The 20,846-nt window shown below is 38.7% G+C and overlaps 1 protein-coding gene across 11 annotated transcripts in view; it reads right to left on the reverse strand.

Moving 5' to 3' along the window:
• Positions 1 to 20,846, reverse strand: part of AFAP1 (actin filament associated protein 1) — a 137,684-nt gene that overhangs the window by 92,566 nt on the left and 24,272 nt on the right. For 9 of the 11 annotated variants that reach the window (XM_045018317.1, XM_045018319.1, XM_045018311.1 and 6 more), the window contains 2 exons: positions 9,222 to 9,350; positions 2,072 to 2,169 (listed from right to left, as the gene is read on the reverse strand). In XM_045018317.1, coding sequence (XP_044874252.1) covers positions 2,072 to 2,169; positions 9,222 to 9,348 — 225 coding nt within the window. In that variant the 5' untranslated portion in view covers positions 9,349 to 9,350. The other 2 variants (XM_045018321.1, XM_045018320.1) reach the window with 2 other exon arrangements.

Genomic DNA, 20,846 nt, shown 5'->3' on the forward strand with positions numbered 1-20,846 from the left:
CAGGGTAAGCCACTGGCGGGTTGGGACGTTTTGTTTACTTGGAGCGTCTGCAGGCATGGAGCTCCTCAGCTCCCTGTGGCTGTAGTTCACCGTTCCCAGCCAATGGGAACTGCGGGAAGCAGCGCGGGCCGAGGGATGTGCTGGCCGCCACTTCCTGCCGCACCCATTGGCCTGGAGCAGCGAACCGCGGCCAGTGGGAGCCACGATCGGCTGAACCTGCGGACGCGGCAGGTAAACAAACTGGCCCAGCCTACCAGGGTGCTTACCTCGGCAGGCCATGTGCCAAAAGTTGCCAATCCCTGTATTAGATATTCAATTCAATGATTCCATGGAGTTTAAGATCATCAAATTTTGGTGTAGACCCATTTATAAGCCGACCCCCGCTCTTGATGCGTGACTTTTTTACCAAAAATATTTGGCTTATGAACGAATATATACGGTAAGTTGGCTTGATTTTATGGAATTAGCTCGTGAAGGCTACATCTTCAAAAATTTGCAGGCATGTGCATATTTTTTTTTTGCGATTTTCTTATATCTCAATAATTTCCACTGGATTTTATGTTATGCACTTCTTGTATGTTTTATTATCAAACACTATAACCATGGAATAGATTCTCCAGATTCCAATGCATATTAACGTGCACTTTGGCATTCACTCAAATCTATTGCGTAATAATTCTATATAGTTATCTGCAAAGAATATTAGCACATATTTTTGCTGAGTTTTGTCAGATTTTATATATGAATAAGTTATATGGATATCACTAGCATAAATATTCCTGGTTTATGAACAGCCAGTTATATTAGATAGCATTTTTTAAAATTTTGTTTCAAGACAAACCAAAACACCAACAGTGGTTAGGAAGAAACTATTCCTATGATCAAGTTATTCCAAAACTGCCCATGACGGGGATTCTTGCACCTTCCTCTGACGCATTTAATACTGTCCGCTGTCTCAAGATGAATAATGGAGAATAATGGCACATTGGTCTGATGCATTACATCACTGGATGTAACTGTAAACAAAAATTTCAATCTGGTAATTTAAAAAGAGATTAAAAAACATGCTAGGGTCATCCAGTCCGTCTCTCATATCTTGGGAATACTGAATTCTGCATTGCAAGCTAAACATAGATACTTTTATAAAACTGCATCTCCTTAGTGGGGACTCATCTAATACCTTTTTGTAGGAAGCTGATCAGGAATAAGTAAGAAGCAGCACAATTTATCAATAATTAATCGTCTCTAATATCAGGGCTAAAGTTGTTGTCAAAACAGTGCAAAGCAATTCTTTGCGGATTCACTGCTAGGAACCTACTTCCATTATTTTCTTCTAAGCTATTGTCAAGTCAATAATAAAGAATGACTAAAACTTGTTTCAGAGTAGCAGCCGTGTTAGTCTGTATCCGCAAAAAAACCAGCCTCACACCTTCTATGGGCCATCTTAATTATCACTTCAAAAAGTTTTTTTTCCTCCTGCTAACGATAGCTCATCTCAATTGATTAGACTCTGCCTGTTGGTATGCATACTTCCACCTTTTCATGTTCTCTGTATGTATAAATATCTCCTGTCTGTGTGTTCCATTCTATGCATCTGAAGAAGTGAGCTTTAGCTCACGAAAGCTCATGCTAAAATAAATTTGTTAGTCTTTAAGGTGCCACAAGTACTCCTGTTTTTTTAAAAACTTGTTTGTAATTAGGTCACTTTTCAGCAAAACAGCTGCTTCAAGCTGGACAATTTTCAGTGCAGATCTCAGTCCAGCTCTCATATTTTCTATAAACATAGCTGGAAACTTAAAATTTTACTCTTTCAGAGAATTTCCTGCTCTAGAAAGTTAACTACATTGGACAGCATTAAAGTCCTTTCTTCCCCAGCAAGCCAGTTTGATTTTTCAGACTCTGGGCCTGTATTTTGTTAATTATATATTGCAAACAGAAAAGTATCGTCATGTTGAGCTGTCCTGAGGAAAACGAGAGTAGCTTTCTTTTAATTATTTGTGTTAATGGTTATCACAACAATAGTAAGTAAATATTTTCTAAGGGCTGAATGTACAGTTAAATTAACACATACCAGCCATTGCTGAGGTATCTCTGGTAGAGGCATCTGAGGTGGGGCAGGCAAACTATTGGAAACTTCTTGTTTCTGTACATGTTCTTTTATTTCAAAACCTGCAGGGGAAAAAATGCATGCCATATAAGACAGTAAACCAAAGTATTAAGCTGGGACACTGCTCCATTATATCTATTTACTATTCACACAATCTGTTAGTTCTCCATTTCAAAGAACTTCTGAAACATTTTTACCTGCACGTTTGTTTTTAGCATCCAAAAATTTACCAACAAAGGTTGTCTTCATCCACCTTCATAAATGGCAGAGAGTAGAGACCAACACAAGCTCCCAGAACATGGACATCTAGGGCAAAACTTTCCCTCTTGGCCTCATACCCATTCCCCAGATCATAATTGATTTCCAAAGCCACACAGATGAATGTCTTAGTGACTTAAAACACAACTTAATAGAATCAATGCTATAATTTAAGCTTCTAATTAAACAAAACAAACTCACGCTCACCCACCTAACTGTATCCGAGAAAGCCAATCTAGTCTTCTGAATACCAGATATAGAAAAGTATTCAGGAAATAGTTCTAGATTAGTGTGAAAAAAATCAGAATTTAAGGGACCTAAATCAGTGGTTCTCAACAATCAACTCATCTAGATATTTGCCTAGTTTTACAACATGCTACATAAAAAGCACTAACAATGTCAGTACAAACTAAAATTTCATATGACTTGTTTACACTGCTCTATATATTACACACTGAAATGTAAGTACAATATTTATATTCCAATCAATTTATTTTATAATCATATGGTAAAAATGAGAAAGCAATTTTTTCAGTAATAGTGAGCTGTGACACTTTTGTATTTTTATGTCTGATTTTGTAAGCAAGTCGTTTTTAAGTGTGGTGAAACTTGGGGGTATTCAAGACAAATCAGACTCCTGAAAAGGGTACAGTAGTCTGGAAAGGTTGAGAGCCACTGATCTAAATAGCCAGAGTTTGAACAATTTACTAGACACCTAATAGCTAAAGAGTCCCTGCTGTTTGCAAGAGGAAGATATAGAAAATGTGGATGTGAACAAAAATTATTAGGGGGCTGGAGCACATGACTTATGAGGAGAGGCTGAGGGAACTGGGATTGTTTAGTCTGCAGAAGAGAAGAGTGAGGGGGGATTTGATAGCAGCCTTCAACTACCTGTAGGGGGGTTCCAAAGAGGATGGATCTAGACTGTTCTCAGTGGTAGCAGATGACAGAACAAGGAGTAATGGTCTCAAGTTGCAGTGGGGGAGGTTTAGGTTGGATATTAGGAAAAACTTTTTCACTAGGAGGTTGGTGAAGCACTGGAATGGGTTACCTAGGGAGGTGGCGGAATCTCCTTCCTTAGAGGTTTTTAAGGTCAGGCTTGACAAAGCCCTGGCTGGGATGATTTAGTTGGGGATTGGTCCTGCTTTGATCAGGGGGTTGGACTAGATGACCTCCAGAGGCCCCTTCCACCCTGATATTCTATAATTCTATGTGCCAGTGGAGAAGAGGGTGCCCTCAGCCATCATTTACTAGGCTAGAAAGCGTCAACAAAATAAACTATTTGAACAGAGTTACACAAAAGTTCTGTCCTCCAAATATTTTCTTCTTTTGCATAAACTCGTAATTTTTGTTATGAGGAAAAATGGTTTCCAAAAGGTCTAACAACAACAGAGTTTCATTAGTGCAACTGCCTCTGGAAAAAACAGAGAAGAGAACTTGGAAGTGGAAGGGAGGTTAAGGGTAAAAGCGGTGTCCTCCTACCAGGGACTCCTGCCTGTCAGTCATCAAGGAAGAAGAACAATTCAGTAAACTAATTTGAATCCCGGTCACACTCTCTTAATAGGAATGTAGTATAGTTTATCAAAAAAAATCAGGTTGGGAGACTAGGGTTCGTTCATCAACATTCTGGCATAAATTCAAATAAATGAAGCTGCATCCTGCTTACCCCAGAGCTGAATTTAGCTCTTAGTGTTTTGTTTAGTTTTTATATACATATTTGAACATCTTTGTCTGAAGCCATACAACCCCCAAAACTGTAATCAATGATTAAATGCTTCTTGTCATAACACCATAGTCCTACTAGGTGTGAAGTAATAGATGGAAAAAACAATGCTGATAAAACAGACTATGACTCGGGGCCAGAGATAATTCCTTCTTCCTGAAAATCAAGTTTAGAGATATTTCTTAAAAAACATTCAATTTTTTTTTTAAAAAGGTCATAACTTTCAGTTGTGCCTCTTCATGTCGAACAAATCCATCTTTAGAATTTTACCTGGTTTTTTTTCTCTTTCTTTTGCTGTATTTGATTGATAATTAGAGTTTTCTGGGACAAAAAATCAAAATTAATTCTGCTGAATAAATAAATACATTTTTTCTCACATTCTTATTACTTCGTTTGCTAACAGCCAAAGCTGTATGTGTTAAATAAGGACTTGCCTCAATAGCCCATCTTGCATTTCCTTATGCAGTGATGTCAGAATGATGTTTGTGACATCAGCCATTTCTATGGAAACAGACTATGCTGTCAATCACACAATTATAAATTCATTGCAGGCTCTAGCAACAGAATAAACTTGATTTTTGGAGGACCAACCCCTGTTTTTTCCACAAAACAAGGTGAAGCAAAATAGGCTTCACCGAGATTTAGTTTAGAGTTTTAGTTTGTTCAAACCTGAAACCTGAAAGGGAATTTCAAGAAGCAGGAGGAAGATACATATAAATGAAGGCCAAAAGGTGATATCTGCATGTAACCCTCTGACATGTATCATTAGAGCAGTGATACTCAGACTTCAGTGGTTACTCAGACCTCAGGAGCTAAACTAGTGATAAACATTACCCAAGAGAGCCAGACTGATGTGAATTCATTGTTTCACTTACTATTTATAATATATGTTAATTCTCACAGAAAAATGACTCCAAGTATTTTTATTTTGTCAACTACAATTGGTTAATAACAGAGTAAAAGCATCCTGATTGGTTAATAATTAAATCACACAGTGTTTTAACATCATGTGTTGCAAGAGCCACAGGAGACACATTAAAGAGCTACTTGCAGCTTGGGAGCCTCAGACCGAGTATCACTGCATTAGACTAACTCATACTCGTTAAATGCAGTGCTTAATTTGTAATGAAAGAGGTGTTGGGGCTCAAGCAATTTTTTTTTTTTAAACTTTCGTAACTGACACAGCAAACCCAAAGGTGCTGGAACTATGAACTGCCAAGCCTAGAGGTGCCGGGGATCAGCTCTGGCAAGCCCTGGCACAAATTAAGCACTGGTTAAATGTAGTCTTCATGTCACACCACTGAAGTCAATGTTCAATGGTGCTACAATGCACATGCTGATGAAAGATTTATAAAAGATTCCCTTAACAAATAACTTAGGTACAAGATAGTTATGGTTTAAAGTGTTTCAGTAAAATCCTACTAACACCCCCTGCCAAATGACACTTTCTTTACAATGTTTGACAGCTTTAAAAACCCAAAACATTAAAAAATTCTGGAAATGAACAGTTAAAGGATGCAGCCAATTCCCACTTAAATAGAATCCTCAATTACCCAGGCCAATGGGGGCTGCGGAAAGTGGCGCGGGCTGAGGGATGTGCCACGCACATTGGCTTGGAATGGTGAACCACAGCTAGTGGGAGCCATGATCGGCCGAACCTGCGGACGTGGCAGGTAAAGAAACAAGCATGACAGAGGTTGCCGATCCCTGGTATATACAATTGTATAGCTGTGTGGTGAAGATTCTGAAATCAGTATAGTCCCAGGGCACTCTATACCACAGTTTCATAAATTCTCTCATAGTGTTGTGTGGGTGGAGTAAAAGGTTATTTTAAAATACCAGAAATAATATGATTGTTCAGTTTGGTTATATGATATTGTATGTTTATGTATTCTCTTATTGTATCAAGGGAGTACTTAATGTTATATCACATAACAGACATAAAAAGAAACTTGCTTTACTTTATAAAGGCACTCAATATTCAATAAAGATTAGTTTAGTCTTTTTCACAAATAATGTTTAATATAATATTATAAATTCTAGATAACAAACCTTCCCTCATATCATCTGACCTTCATTATAAACCTGAATGTCAAATACTAATAATATTTTCAAATACCGATTGATTCACTTGCATTTATATATGTGTGTGTGTGTGTGTGTGTGTGTGTGTGTGAGTGTGAGAGAGAGAGAGAGAGAGAGAGAGAGAGAGAGTTTATATAAGCTCTCTTTGGTGATGATCCAGGGTGCTGTTTTCAGTCAGTTAAGGGAAGTTAGGACTTAATTTTGTCATATCTATCACATGGGCCCTGTTGGTGTAAAGCTTTTTGCCCCCCATTGAACACCACAATCATAGACAATGTTCTGTACTTTTAAATCATAGCCAGAAAACTGGTCCTATGGACTTAATCAATCTCATTCACTGGTTCAATTACCAGTGTGGAATGTACGGAATGGTGGGTCTATGTTCAAAATCTTTGATTGTAACGGCACTTCGAAAAACAACATAGAGGTGAGTGTGACAATCACACTTGGTATTCAGATGTTTTCTGAGTATCCTAACAGGAATTTTAAGATCTCAAGATCTAGTGTATGCACTTGGGAGTGTTTTGCAGTGAACAAGTTTGTACAGTAGAGATAGGAGATTAACTGGGTACGGCCATATCATCTTAAAGTTTCTTCTAATCAGTTCTTCCAATTTTGTAGTTTCTCCTATAGTAACAGCATCTAGACATTTTTAACTTGTAAAGTACATATAGGAATCTGGAAAATAGTAGGTAAATTTTATTCAGAAGCATTCAACATTCAGGAGCATGGAAAAATCCACTAATGGTCTATAGTCTTTGATCTTCCTTCTTTTAAAAATATTGTGCCTTTGTGTCGTGGAGGAAAACCTGATAACCCACATATCCAGCAAGTCAGTGAGAAAGGTACCGGATGCCTTTTTTCTATATTTGCAGAGTGGTTCCGATGACAAGATGTAGTGCAATTTCCTGTTTGAAGAGGACTATGGTTATGTGAACTAGGATGCTTTCAGACTGCATCCGCAACATCCACGTGGAGGAATTACAGAGCAGCACTTTGTTGTGCACTGTTATTCACATCCCCATAGTCTGAACTTCCAGTCAGTGTAGACAAGCCCAAAGTCTTATCTGAGGCACTGAATGGAGGTTTGTATTTCACAGAGACAAAGCAAAGTGTCACCCATGAAGAGAGCAAATTTAAGTTCATTAACATAATTCCCTGAATCTCTGGGGAACATGTCAGCTATTGCAAGTAGTTCAAGAATGGGAGCAAACAAGAGGACATGACAAAGAACACTCTTGACTTGTGCCACTCTTTAAAGAGAGGGTCCTTCAGAAGCCATTCATTCAAATAAAGGAAGGTATATGGAGAACCACAGATCAGTTTGAGAAAGAGGTTATAAATTCATTTTTAAAACTGTAGTTCTCCAGTACTACAAAAAGATAGTTCCAAAGAACCTTAACCAACATCTTTTTTGCATCTAATGTTAGAAGGCCATTTTTATTCATTTCTTTAATATGATGAATAATGTTTCACATTAAATATTATAAATTGTGGCTTTCCCTGGAATGAAGCCAGGCAGTTGGTTTCCTAAGCATTTTGCTAATACTTTATTGTCCAGATTGGTTAGTTATACTGGCCACTATGATTTACAGTCTTCTGGATTTTTATCTTTTTTCAGGGGTATAGTTATACTGGCTTCCAGACAAGAATTAGGCTATTTTCTTTGTTCAAGGGAGTGACTGCTCATTTGAAGTATTCAAGGCACCAGAAGCTTCTGTAAAGATTTATAGACCTTGTGCTGACAGTGTCCAGCCCAGGACACCCGACATTTGGAAAGTCCTTTGTAGCATTCCTAATTTCAACTCCTGGTATCTCACTTCAAGTTTGACTTTTTTATTTTAGCTATCTGCACAATATTTGTTGGTTTTCCAAAACTGTACGTTTTAAAAGAGTTCCTGAAAATGGAAACAGTTTTATTTTTTTGTAGCACTTAAAATGTGTCTGTTATCTCTTTTTGATCAGTTGCTTTATTTTTCTTCTATTCCATTTGCAAGTATAACGACTGGGACAATAGTTGAATGACATACTTTGAAAGCTTACAAATGTGCATTTTTACCTATATTGTGCAACAACTGACATATGTAGGTTCCTTTACAGTGAGAAATGAAATGTGTCACACTTTCACTATATTCAGCAATATAAAAAAGCTCCTCATCAACTTATTGCTTTGATTCATGAATACAAGTTTTTACAATTATCAAAGGGCAAAGTTAAGGTCATGAGGTATTTAAAATAGAATAGGGTGACACGAAAGTGGGGAAATTATTGGAGAACACTAACTCTAAAAATTCTTATCTCCTCTACCCCCTGCCCCCCCAAAAAAAACCTCCCCAGAGAACAAAATTTCTCTGCAGAGAGAATGCCATGTGATGGAACATGGGGCAGCAGACATTCAGGCCCGGATGTTGAAACCTTGTGAATAGGGAGGGTCTCAGAGCCCAGGCTCCAGCCTGACCATCTACACTGCTATTTTTAGCCCCACAAGCCCAAGTCAGTTGACCCAGTCTCTGAGACTTGCTGCTGCAGATCTTTTCTTGCTGTGTAGACATACCCTGGAATCTCACAGAGCCTGGCTTCTTTTGTGGAAGTTAAGGAGGAAGGGGTTTGGAGAGAAAACAAAATTAGCATTGTAATGGTGAGCTACAGAGCAACTGTCAATGCTCCATAATATAACACTATTTTCAGTCAATACCACCAATTGCAAGTGCACCCACAGTGTAAATAAAGTAAGTGCTTAATTCACAGATCAGAAAAACACTGTGGTTGGCAGATTATTTGCAGTACAATAAATTACTTTGCAGCTAGATTGTGTTAACATTCATATGGTGGAAGACACGTGTAGTAACTTAATTCCAAGCCCTTTGTTACATTTTACAATAAAATGTAACAAAGGAAAGCACTCAGCAAACTTAGACATTCATTTTTTGCCTGTTTGCATGTCTTTTTGCTTTGTTTCAATTTGGCTTCTGGGGGAAAGAGAAACACTTTGAGCATAAACTAATTCTTCCCATTCTGCAATGAACAAAATAAATCTCTGACACTGACCTTTTGATGACTGTATCCTCAGGAGAATGTTAGTTATTACTGCTTTTTTCTCCCTGACAGTGGATGTTAGATATTCATGGTCCAAAAGTTCAAGAAACAGACGCAATTCAACTATTAATTCTTCCATGGCTGGAAAAAACAAAACAAAAACAAGAATTAACTTTTCTAAAGATGTAAACTTGATTTAGACAGGTCAGTGAATTCTCTTATTTAAAGAGATTCCTTGTCAATTTTATTTTAACCTGTACTCTTCCCATCAGTCCCCCCCAAAACCCACACATACACTAAAGATATGTCTACACTACACAGACTATACAAGCACAGCTGTGTCATCATAGCTATGCCAGCATAACTGCATAATCTACATGTGATCCATACTGATGGAAGGGGATTTTCCATCAGTGCAGGAGCACCACCTTCATGAGTGACAGTAGCTACACTGACAGAAGCATTCTTCCTTTGACATAGCTGCATCTACACTGTCGACCCATCTGCATGTCAACCTAACTTTTAATGTAATGTAGACCAGGCCTAAATCTAGCTGGGAACATATTGCATTAATTAGGCAAACTATAAAAACTAGCCACAGTGTCACCCATCCCACCATTAGTCTCTGGTGAACCACCCTCCTCACCCTCCCTCATAAATGTCACAATGGAACCTGGCTGGATTTTTTTAAACATTTTTTTCTTTTTAGTGTCATTTAAAATGGAAAAGGTTGTGACATAAATTTCTAAATGCACTGACATTTTCAAAAATTTTGATTTTGGAATTTTGGGGAAAATTTCCCCCCACTCCTACCCCCTTAAACATTCCATCCCTTGTTTCTGGTGGAAAAAAACAACGGACGGGATTAAAAACAAACAAACAAACAAACAGGAATGTCATTTTTTCCCTACAAAAATGTAAAAGAATTTTGTTAAATATGAAAAATGTTATTAAAAAAGAATGAAAAAGTCTCAGCCCCCACATTTTTCATGAAATATTCCTCCCTCCTTTATTTTATCAGTTCTAGTTAGATCATGTAAAAAATATAAACTGGATCCAGATACTCAGCCTCCAAACTAAGCAGCTCCACACTCAGAGATGAGGAGGCTCACAGGTCCAAAGGGAGGTGGTTTTTCCACATAGACCCCATGTAGGTGTGTACACAGATAGCAAGGCCAGTCCCCAGGACCGCACCATTTGTCCCTGCTGTCTATGCCCAGACATAGCTTAGAGTGTTGACTATGACATAGTAGGCTAATTCTCCAGGCATCATCATCTTAGGAAAGAACTCTTCTCTGAGGGTGTCTAATAAGCTAGAGACAGGGTGACGCTACCGAGGCTTCTGGAGTTTGCAGGGATCACAAACGCTATGTGATAAATGAAGTAGCAACAGTCAGGGCCGGCTCCAGCTTTTCTGCCGCTCCAAGTGGCAAAGCAAAAAAAAAAAAGAAAATAATAATAATAATTTAAAAAAAGATAAAGCAGATCGGCGGCACTTCGGCGGCAGCTCAATCGTGCCGCTTCATTCTTTGGCAGCAATTCGGTGGCAGGTCCTTCGCTCTCTCTCTCTTCCTCTTTGGTGGCAGCTCTAAGACCTTTCCATTGGCTGCCCTAAGTACCTGCTTCCTTCACTGATGCCTGGAGCCAGCCCACGTAACAGTAGGAAGAAGCGTTTGGAAGGGCTGCATGTTGTGGCTGAGAAAAGTCTCTCTCTTATTATTAGCAGTAGCCCAATGTGCTAGTCCACAAACCAAAGAATTGTATATTTCTCAAAAATGAGCAAAGACAAAGACACATGGTCTTAAGGACTACACCTCTACCCTGATATAACGCCACCCGATATAACACAAATTCTGATATAACGCGGTAAAGCAGCGCTCGGGGGGGGGGGCGGGCTGCGCGCTCCAGCAGATCAAATCAAGTTCGATATAATGCGGTTTCACCTATAATGCAGTAAGATTTTTTGGCTCCTGAGGACAGCGTTATATCGAGGTAGAGAGGTATTTGTTTGGCTATCAGATACACAAGGGTATAAGACTTTAGAGAAAAGCATTTTTAATGTGCTGGACTCTGTCTGGATTTAAAACAAAATACATACACAAAAAAATTACCAGTATTCTTTATATTACTCTTGGAAAGAATGAAGCAGAAATCAATTTCCTTACCTACTTTGCTCCTTCCTTGTCTTCCCTCCCATCATATCCACACGTTTGTTTTCTAACACAGTATTTCCATAAAGCCAGTTCCTACAGCGCAGTAAAATAAGTGACCACCAACGTGCATATCGCAGCTTGCTGAACAACGCACATTGGTACTACACTTGCGAAAGTTTGAACACTTTATCTTTAGAAATGGCCACCTTTTTTCAACATAGGCCTTCCCTGAGCTCATTTTTAATTCTGTCGTATTAACAGCTTTGAATTGTTTTATTCATTAAATGACATATTTCCATAGTCCATGACTAAATTATTCAGTACCAATAATATAACAAAATTCTTAAGATATGACATGTAATGCAAGAGTGAAGTATTACCGTGAAACAACTGAGAGCTGGAAAAGCATTCTGGCTAATAGTCTCTAACTGAGAAATGCCCAGCACCCCACTCTATCTGGTCTCACCATAGGCTCTCCTATACCTTATCTCTAGCACCGCTTCAGTCAGGATTTTTTTTAACTGCAATAATGTTTACCAAGCTCTTGTGTATAATTGTGACCATATGTTTTACAGTATGCTGTGGTCCCATTCCTGCCCCTACTGAATTCAAGTTATACCGTTGACTTCAATGCAAGCAGGATCAGGAGTCTACGGCATAGCTGATACACTGCAGACAGACTGAGGGAGAAAACATGTCGGTCATCTAAGCCCAGAAGCTAAAATAATAGGAAATCCATCCACAATTCTGGCTTGTGAAGCAAGTATATAGAGAAAAAGCTTTATGGAGCCACAAAGCTTTTCTGTTATTCTCTCCTCACCACACTCAAATCAGTGCTCAGACAAATAGCACTGTTCTGAAACAGCAATGAGCTAGAGGCGCAGACTGTATAATGACACCAAAATCAATCATGAACAAATAGTTAAGATTACATTTTTGCAAATTCCTCTTCAGAAAGACACTATTCATCTGCTTAAAGACACTTATCTGCCCCATCCAAGTTTTCTACTGCCTGGCATGTTTTTCTACTTTAGCTGAGTTATACAGCTACTTTTAAGTTAATTGTGCATTCTTTCAAGATGTATATTCCACCGTGGTTTTTAGAAAGTCTCTTAAAAGGGGTAGCAAAAAAAAATCTGCCCCAAGCCTCTTCAAAAATCAGCTTATGACAAGAACCTAAAAGGGATGGTTTATTTGGTTCTTGGTAAACTTACTACTTGCTATTAGATTGCTATTATTTCACGTTTGTTTCAAGACAACTACATCATTTCCAGTTCCATGCATATTATGTAGAGTCATTTGCACCTTTGAAAAGTGTGTGTAAAATGCTACCAAGTCAGAATGGTAGAAATTAAATTTTTTCCCAACTTAAAATTTAAAAGTGTACAGAGGAAATCTTTTAAGCATTCTTTTAATGTTATATATTTTCTGTATCATGTGACCTTCCAACTGTAGGCTATCCCAAACAGTGCTCCAGGAAACCACAGCTGGTCTGCAAGTTTTGCAGTAACATGAAGGTGCTCCAAATGTTGGGATCAGAAATAAGAACTCAGAAGAGGGATCAATGATTGTGTGAAACTTTTAATATTTCAGTTAATAATATGACTTTATAAAATTCTGCAGACCCTCACATGACAAATGGTACATTAAAATCCAATACCTCAGCACCATTATAAGTACTAAGTAGTATTATCCCCTTTCTAGAGGGAGGATAGCCTTAATGGCCTGCAACCTGAAGTTATCTAGGTTCTATTCCTGGCTCTGCCACAGACTTCCTGTATGACACTGGGCAAGCCACCTTGTGTGTGCATGCCTCAGTTCATCTTTGTAACAGTGAGGATAAAATCATTAAATGATTAAGGTGCTCAGATACTAAGGTGAGGAGTGTCATAGAAAAGCTTATAAACACATTTTAAAAATGGATAATCAGAGGGGCAGAGAGGATAAGTGACTTGTTCAAATAACCTGTTTCATGCCATGTGTTTCAAGAATACTAAGAATACTAAATAACGCAAACTTTCAGAATGCAGGTCTGACTTGTTCCTCCAGTTCTTTAAACTAGTGGTTCTCAAATCGGGGATCGGGATCCCTCAGGAGGTCACGAGGTTATTACATGGGGGGTCGTGAGCTGTCAGCCTCCACTCCAAGCCCCGTTTTGCCTCCAGCATTTATAATGGTGATAAATATATTAAAAAGTGTTTTTAATTTATAAGGGGGGGGGTCACACTCAGAGGCTTGCTGTGTGAAAGGGGTCACCAGTACTGAGAACCACTGCTTTAAACTTTAAAGTTAATTGTACTGATTTTTAGGGCTGTCGATTAATCACAGTTAACTCACGCGATAAACTCAAAAAACTTAATTGCAATTAATCGCAGTTTTAATCGCACTGTTAAACAACAGAATACCAATTGAAATTTATTAAAGATTTATTTTTATTACAAATATTTGCATGTTAAAAATGATAAAAGTAGTAGTATTTTTCAATTCACCTCATATAAGTACAGTAGTGCAATCTCTTTATCAAGAAAGTGCAATTTACTAATGTAGGTTTTTTTGTTACATAACTGCACTCAAAAACATCACAATGTAAAACTTTAGCGCCTACAAATCCACTCACTCCTACTTCTTGTTCAATCAGTCCTTATGACAAACAAGTTTGTTTACATTTATGGGAGCTAATGCTGCTCACTTCTTATTTATGTCACCTGAAAGTGAGAACAGGCATTTGCATGGCACTTTTGTAGCTGGCATTGCAAGGTATTTACGTGTCAGATATGCTGAACATTCGTATGCCCTTTCATGCTTTGGCCACCATTCCAGAGGACACGCTTCAATGCTGATGACGCTGGTTAAAAAAATAAGGCATTAATTAAATTTTGACTGAACTCCTTGGGGTAGAATAGTATGTCTCCTGGTCTGTTTTACCTGCATTCTGCCATGTATTTCATACTACAGTAACTCCTCACTTAACATTGTAGTTATGTTCCTGAAAAATGCGACTTAAAGCAAAATGATGTAAAGCGAATCCAATTTCCCCATAAGAATTAATGTAAATGGGGGGGTTAGGTTCCAGGGAATTTTTTTTTTTGCCAGACAAAAGGCATTATATAAATTTTAAAGAATTTTAAATAAGGAATTTAATACAGGTATAAGTTTTAAACAATTTTAAAGAAACAGTTTAGTACTACAATCATCACTGCTGAGTACGAAGCAATGGGAGGTGCCCCCACCTTACCCCACACAGGCACAGCCCACTGGCACTGCAGACAATGAGGCAGGTAAGGAGGCTGAAGGTGCTGTAGGCTAGGAGAAGCATTTGCGCAGCAGCAGCGGCAGCTTCCCCTACTCTGCAAGCATGAGGGGCGGGAGGTCAATCCTCAGCCTCCCCACTCCACCCCTTCCCCCAAGTCCCCGGGGTCTTCCGGCGGGCGGTGCTGGGGGGAGAGGGTGTAGGGGAGCTGATGGGGGGCTGCCAGCTGTGGACAAAGGAGGCAGCCAAACGACGTGATAGTGGAGCGTTGCACAACTTTAAACAAGCATGTTCTGTAATGGAGCAGGGACGTAAGATCAAAACAACGCTATGCGAGAGGACGTTAAGTGGGGAGTTACTGTACAGCAGTCTCAGATGATGACCTAGCACATGCTGTTCATTTTAAGAACACTTTCACTGCAGATTTGACAAAATGCAACGGTACTAATGTGAGATTTCTAAGATAGCTACAGCATTCGACCCAAGGTTTAAGAATCTGAAGTGCCTTCCAAAATCTGAAAGGGACAAGGTGTGGAACATGCTTTCAGAAGCCTTAAAAGAGCAAACGCTCCGATGCGGAAACTACAGAACCTGAACCACCAAAAAAAGAAAATTAACCTTCTGCTGGTGGCATCCGACTTGGATTATGAAAATGAACATGTGTCAGCCCGCACTGCTTTAAGTCATTATCGAGCAGAACCCGTCATCAGCCTGGATGCACGTCCTCTGGAATGGTGGCCGAAGCATGAAGGGACATATGAATCTTTAGCGTATCTTGTGACGCCGGCTACAACAGTGCCATGCGAACGCCTGCTCTCACTTTCAGGTGACATTATAAACAAGATGCGGGCAGCATTATTGCCTGCTAATGTAAACATATCTGAGCGATTGGCTGAACAGGAAGTAGGACTAAGTGGATTTGTATGCTCTAAAGTTTTACATTTTTTTATTTTTGAATGCAATTATTTTTTGTACATAATTCTACATTTATAAGTTCAACTTGCATGATAAAGAGATTGCACTACAGTACATGTATTAGTGAACTGAAAAATACTATTTCTTTTGTTTTTTTACAATGCAAATATTTGTAATAAAATATAAAGTGAGTAGTGTATTTGTATTCGGTGTTGTAATTGAAATCAATATATTTGAAAATGTAGAAAATATCCAATAATATTTAAACAGTATTATATTATCATTTAACAGCACAATTAATTGTGTGACTAATTGTGATTAGTTTTTTAATTGTGTGATTAATCACAATTAATTTTTAACCGCTTGACAGCCCTACTCATTTTACAATAAATAATACAAAAAGCTGTGTAAGATTTTAAAAGCAAAAACAGAATAATTTGCTAGATTTTAAAAATCGTTATAAATATTTAAAACACGTTTCAGAAATTTCTTCTCTTACTGTCCTGCCAGGGTTAGGGTCTGTGTTTCTTCTGCAGGAGCTGATGGCATCACAAATATTAAGGAAATGTATGGAATGCAGCTCCCTACTCTCCTTTAAATTAGTGCAATGCCATCAAATATTGAAGAAGAAACTCAATGTTTATTGAGTAGAGAATGAATGTCTCATCAATTAGAGTGATAGGTCCCTAATGTGCTTTTGCACTTGCCATGCACAAATCAAAAATAATGACATCTCAGAAGGGTTTCCAGCTTTGGCACTCAACGTTTTTGACTTTTTCAAAAGACAGCACATAAAACCTACACTCACAAGCCAGAAAAGGAAGACAGCAAGGTAAAAATCATCACAGAAAGACAATTACCTAGTGCTGCAATTTTTGTTCCAAACCAAAACTAAAAACAATTGGAACTTAAACAAAATAATGATGCAGTTATTCCAGATCTACACATGTATGGGCAATATTCTATAAACATTTTAAAAAAAATGTATTTGAAGTTTTCATTGCAAATAGATTTTAAAATTCCTAGGAACAGTGCCATATCGTGTACATGGTCTCCCGAGTTTTCTTAAACCAGAAGCAAAAGACAAGAATGAGCTCATTACAAGAATGTTCAGATTGTTTTTGTTCACTCAGAGTGTAGATGTCAATGGGAGCTAAGGAACAAATAAAGCTTGCAGAAAACTGGTCTGGTGGTTTTAAAAGGTTATGGCTGTTTAATAATAGCCAGATTATTTTTCACGCTAGAAAAAGGTTTGGAACAGTAGGCTGGCTCAAAATTTGTGTCCTATCAAACTACTGAGCTATTTCAAAAGCTCATTATCTCAGACTCTGGATTGTTTAATTTTAAAAGTTTAGATTTAACTTCCCAAACTGATTTTACTCAAATGTGGTTGGCTTTGTACATCTGATTAATACCAGTCTTCTAGTCAAATATGAAGACTATGTGTTGTAATTTAGTGTATTTACATTCATATGAAGTTCCAATTTGTGTATTATCTACTTAAGGTAATACAGAGAGCCCATATTTTAAGACACAACAAGGAGTACGAATTGATGTTGAGTTTTCAGCCTTACTGCTGCATTTACTGACTTTTCAGACCTTGGATTTCAAGGCCATAACCTTGTCTTGATGCTAGTTTTTGCATGAAATACATTAATTAAAATAAAATACATGCACACTCCCATAATGGTTAAAATATTTTACACACAGAAAGGTGTTTAAAGATGTGATACAAACTGCAGGATAAGTATAAACAAAAATGTTCCCAGCCCCCACATTACTTGGAATCACTTTAAAACGTGAACATTTTCCACTCAAAAATTCAAGCTTCCATTCCCTGGGAGCAGGTATGAGACCTGGGAGACTTAGGGTTATAGGCCCAAGACTAATGCTATTAAAACATACACAAGTATTAGGAAAAACAAATCCTTGTCTTTCAGACGACCACATTTTTGGTTTTAGGCAGTTTTTTAGGTCCAGCATTTGCAAAAACCTGAAACACACAGAAAACAAACCGTACGAATCCACCGCCTGAATTTTCAAATCAGCATTTTATCCTAAAGAGAGAGGCACAGAGAAGCTGCCTGCAAGAACTAGTTTATCAGAGAGACCATTGTATGAATTAATGTATGCTACCATGGTACTAAGCCCATTTCTACTGAAATGAGCTCATCATCATAACTATTAAGCTGTGTCAGCTTCTAATCTATCCATGAGAGTGTTTTAAAAATAATGGGGGGGGGGGGGGATGGGGAATCTATGAGGAAAGCATGAGGCTGAGCCTGTGTTTCATACAATCTGTTGTACATCCATTACAACTGTCAGGTGGTGGAATAAGTTTCTTTCACGGCTGCTTCCTGACCATAAGTGACGACAGTCCCCTACAGAAACACATGATTTCTGGAAGCAGGCAGTAATAGCAGATTCCGCATTAGGAACAATTCTTACTTTTCCCAACACGCAACTGGGAGAAATCTACAGTAACTGAAAACTGCAATGATCCTACTAACAGGAAGACATTCTGTTCATAATAGCTAGCCAGATGGACATTGTTTCCTTATTTGCCTCCATCTCTTCAAGAGATCTCAAGAGACCCTTTAAAATGCTCTTCTTTGATTTAGCTAGAGAGACTTCAGCACCTTTTAAATAGGCCACTAATGTCATCTCTTCCTCTAAATCGTGTAAATAATGGAGGTGGAATAAATGAAAGAGGAGGTTACTTCCTCCTAAGCATAGCCTAAAAGAGTTAAGAATGTTCCTAATGGTACGTCTACATTGCAATAAAAAACTCGCATCATGGCCGCAGCTGGCCCACATCATGGCCGCAGTTGATTCGGGCTTGTGAGGCTCGAGCTCTGGAGTAAAAATTGCAGTGTAGATGTTCCAGTTCATGGTGAGTGTAGTGGATGTTGTACTTATTAAGTAAGCAGATTCTCTGGGTACTAACCCTAAATTTTCACAGGGGCCAGAGGACAAAAGATGGAAAAAAGGTATTAGTTCTATGAGACGGTGATGTTTTTTATTATTGGTTTTATGGTAGCACTAAAAGGCTCCAAGCGAGATTGTGACTCCACTTTACAAACACATAATAAGAGACAGTCCATGCCCCAAAAGCTTACAATCTAAATATACAAGACAGATACAGGGGAGGAAAGGAAAGGAAGTATTATTGTCCCCATATTCTAGATTGGGCACAGAGGCACGAAGATTACATGATTTGCCAAAGGTTACATAGAGATGCATGGGGTGTACGGGAAAGGTAGCACCGTTGAGTGATTTGAACTGCCACACTCTTTGAGTGGTTCTTTTCCTCTCTGATCCTTACGGCACACCCAGCCCTCACTTGTGGCTCCAACTAGCTGTAAGTTTGCAACAGCAGCCACATCCTGGTAAACCGCTTGGCAGGTGGACTAAAGCAGGTGAGGGTAACCAACAGTGTGGAACCTGACAGTGATTTAGGGATTGCCTTCCCAAGCATACAAAGACTGGTGTTCTGATAGCCAAGGTGGAAGAGACCGTATATTGGTCCAATGGCTTGAAAAGCAGTGCAACAATGCGTTGTGAAAGGCCCGATGGGGCATGATAGAAATCATGGCTATCCACTGCAGCTAAAGAAGCCTTCAGTTGGAACAGCCTTTGTGCCACTGGACCAAGCTTCAGCAGCCAAGAGAATGGGATTATCCTAGTGCAACAACTCTCCCATTTTAATCAACCTCACACACACATCATTCATAAACATCTCTACAAAAAGAGATAGCATGAAAATGTCATAGTCAAACCAATGGACTATGCCAGGACACAGGAATTCTGGACAAGCCTGGAAATTAACCCAAATCTTTTGAGTCCCGTTCCAATGCCTTAATCAAAAGACAATCCCTTTCTATAGAAGGAAGAATAATTGCTGATATACACAGTAGATCTACATCTCATGGGTGTGGAATGAAGGTATGGAACCAGTGTCTGTCCATGTCTGCCAGTGTCCATCGCACCTGTTGCAGAAGCTGTCCGGAAGGAAGGTGTTGTAGGACACACTTTCTCCACCATCAAAGGAGAGTGGAAAGGAGCTGAATGTAACCAGGATGCTGTTAACTTTTTTTAACAAAGACTGGTTTGACATCAATTTGTTCCTCTGTGTCCCACACAGTTATAGCTTGATAAGAGGCAGCTGCTTTCCCAACCGCTCTATTATATCTTCCCAATTCATTGACTACTTGAACACTGGCCTTTTACAAAGCAGGAGCTGGCAGGAGGAAGGAAACAGCAACAAGGAGGAGATCGAACTCCTGCCTCGTTTACCTATGACACTATCACCATCCTCCATGCCATCCACCATCTTAGGGGTATGAGGTCAGATGTGCAATATCCGGAAAATTGGTTGAAACCATAGTAAAGAACAGAATTATCTGACACACAGCTGAACATGCTATGTTGGAGAAAAGAGTCAACACAGCTTTTGTAAAGGGAAATCATGCCTCATCAAGATATTAGAATTGTCTCAGGGGCTCAACTAGCATGTGAACAAATGTGATCCAGTTAATACAGTGTACTTGGAATTTCAGAAAGCCTTTAACAAGATCCTTTACCCAACCTATTAAGCAAAGTAATCAGTCATAGGATAAGACAGAAGGTCATCTTCTGGATCAGTATTAATAAATGGTCAGTTTTTACAGTGAAGAGAGATAAATAGTGGGGTTCCCCAAGGATCTGTACTGGGACCAGTGCTGTTTAACATATTCATAAATGATATGAAAAAGTAGTAAATATTGAGGTGGCAAAGTTTTCAGATGATACAAAATTACTCAAGATAGTTAAGTCTAAAGATGACTGCAAAGAGTTACAAAGGGATCTCACTAACCTGGGCAACAAAACAGCAGATGAAATTCAATGTTGATAACTGCAAAGTAATGCACATGGGCAAACATAAAACCAACTACACATACAAAATGATGGGGGGTCTAAATTAGCTGTTGCCACCCAAGAAAGAGAGCTTGGAGTCATCGTGGATAGTTCTCTGGGAAAAAAAAATCTGCTCAATGTGCAGCAGCAGTCAAAAAAGCTAACAAATGTTAGGAACCATTAGGAAAGGGGTATATAATAAGGCAGAAAATATCATAATGCCACTACATGAATCTATTGTACACTCACACCTGCATGCAGTTCTGGATGCCTCATCTCAACAAAGATATATTAGAATTGGAAAAAGTACAGAGAAGGGCAACAAAGATTATTAGGATTATGGAACAACTTCCATATGAAGAGAGAATAAAAAGACTGGGACTGCACATCTTACAGAAGAGGCAACTAAGGGGAGGTGGAGGA

The sequence above is a fragment of the Mauremys mutica genome, chromosome 5 (genome assembly GCF_020497125.1).
Source record: "Mauremys mutica isolate MM-2020 ecotype Southern chromosome 5, ASM2049712v1, whole genome shotgun sequence".
Classification (NCBI taxonomy): domain Eukaryota; kingdom Metazoa; phylum Chordata; order Testudines; family Geoemydidae; genus Mauremys; species Mauremys mutica.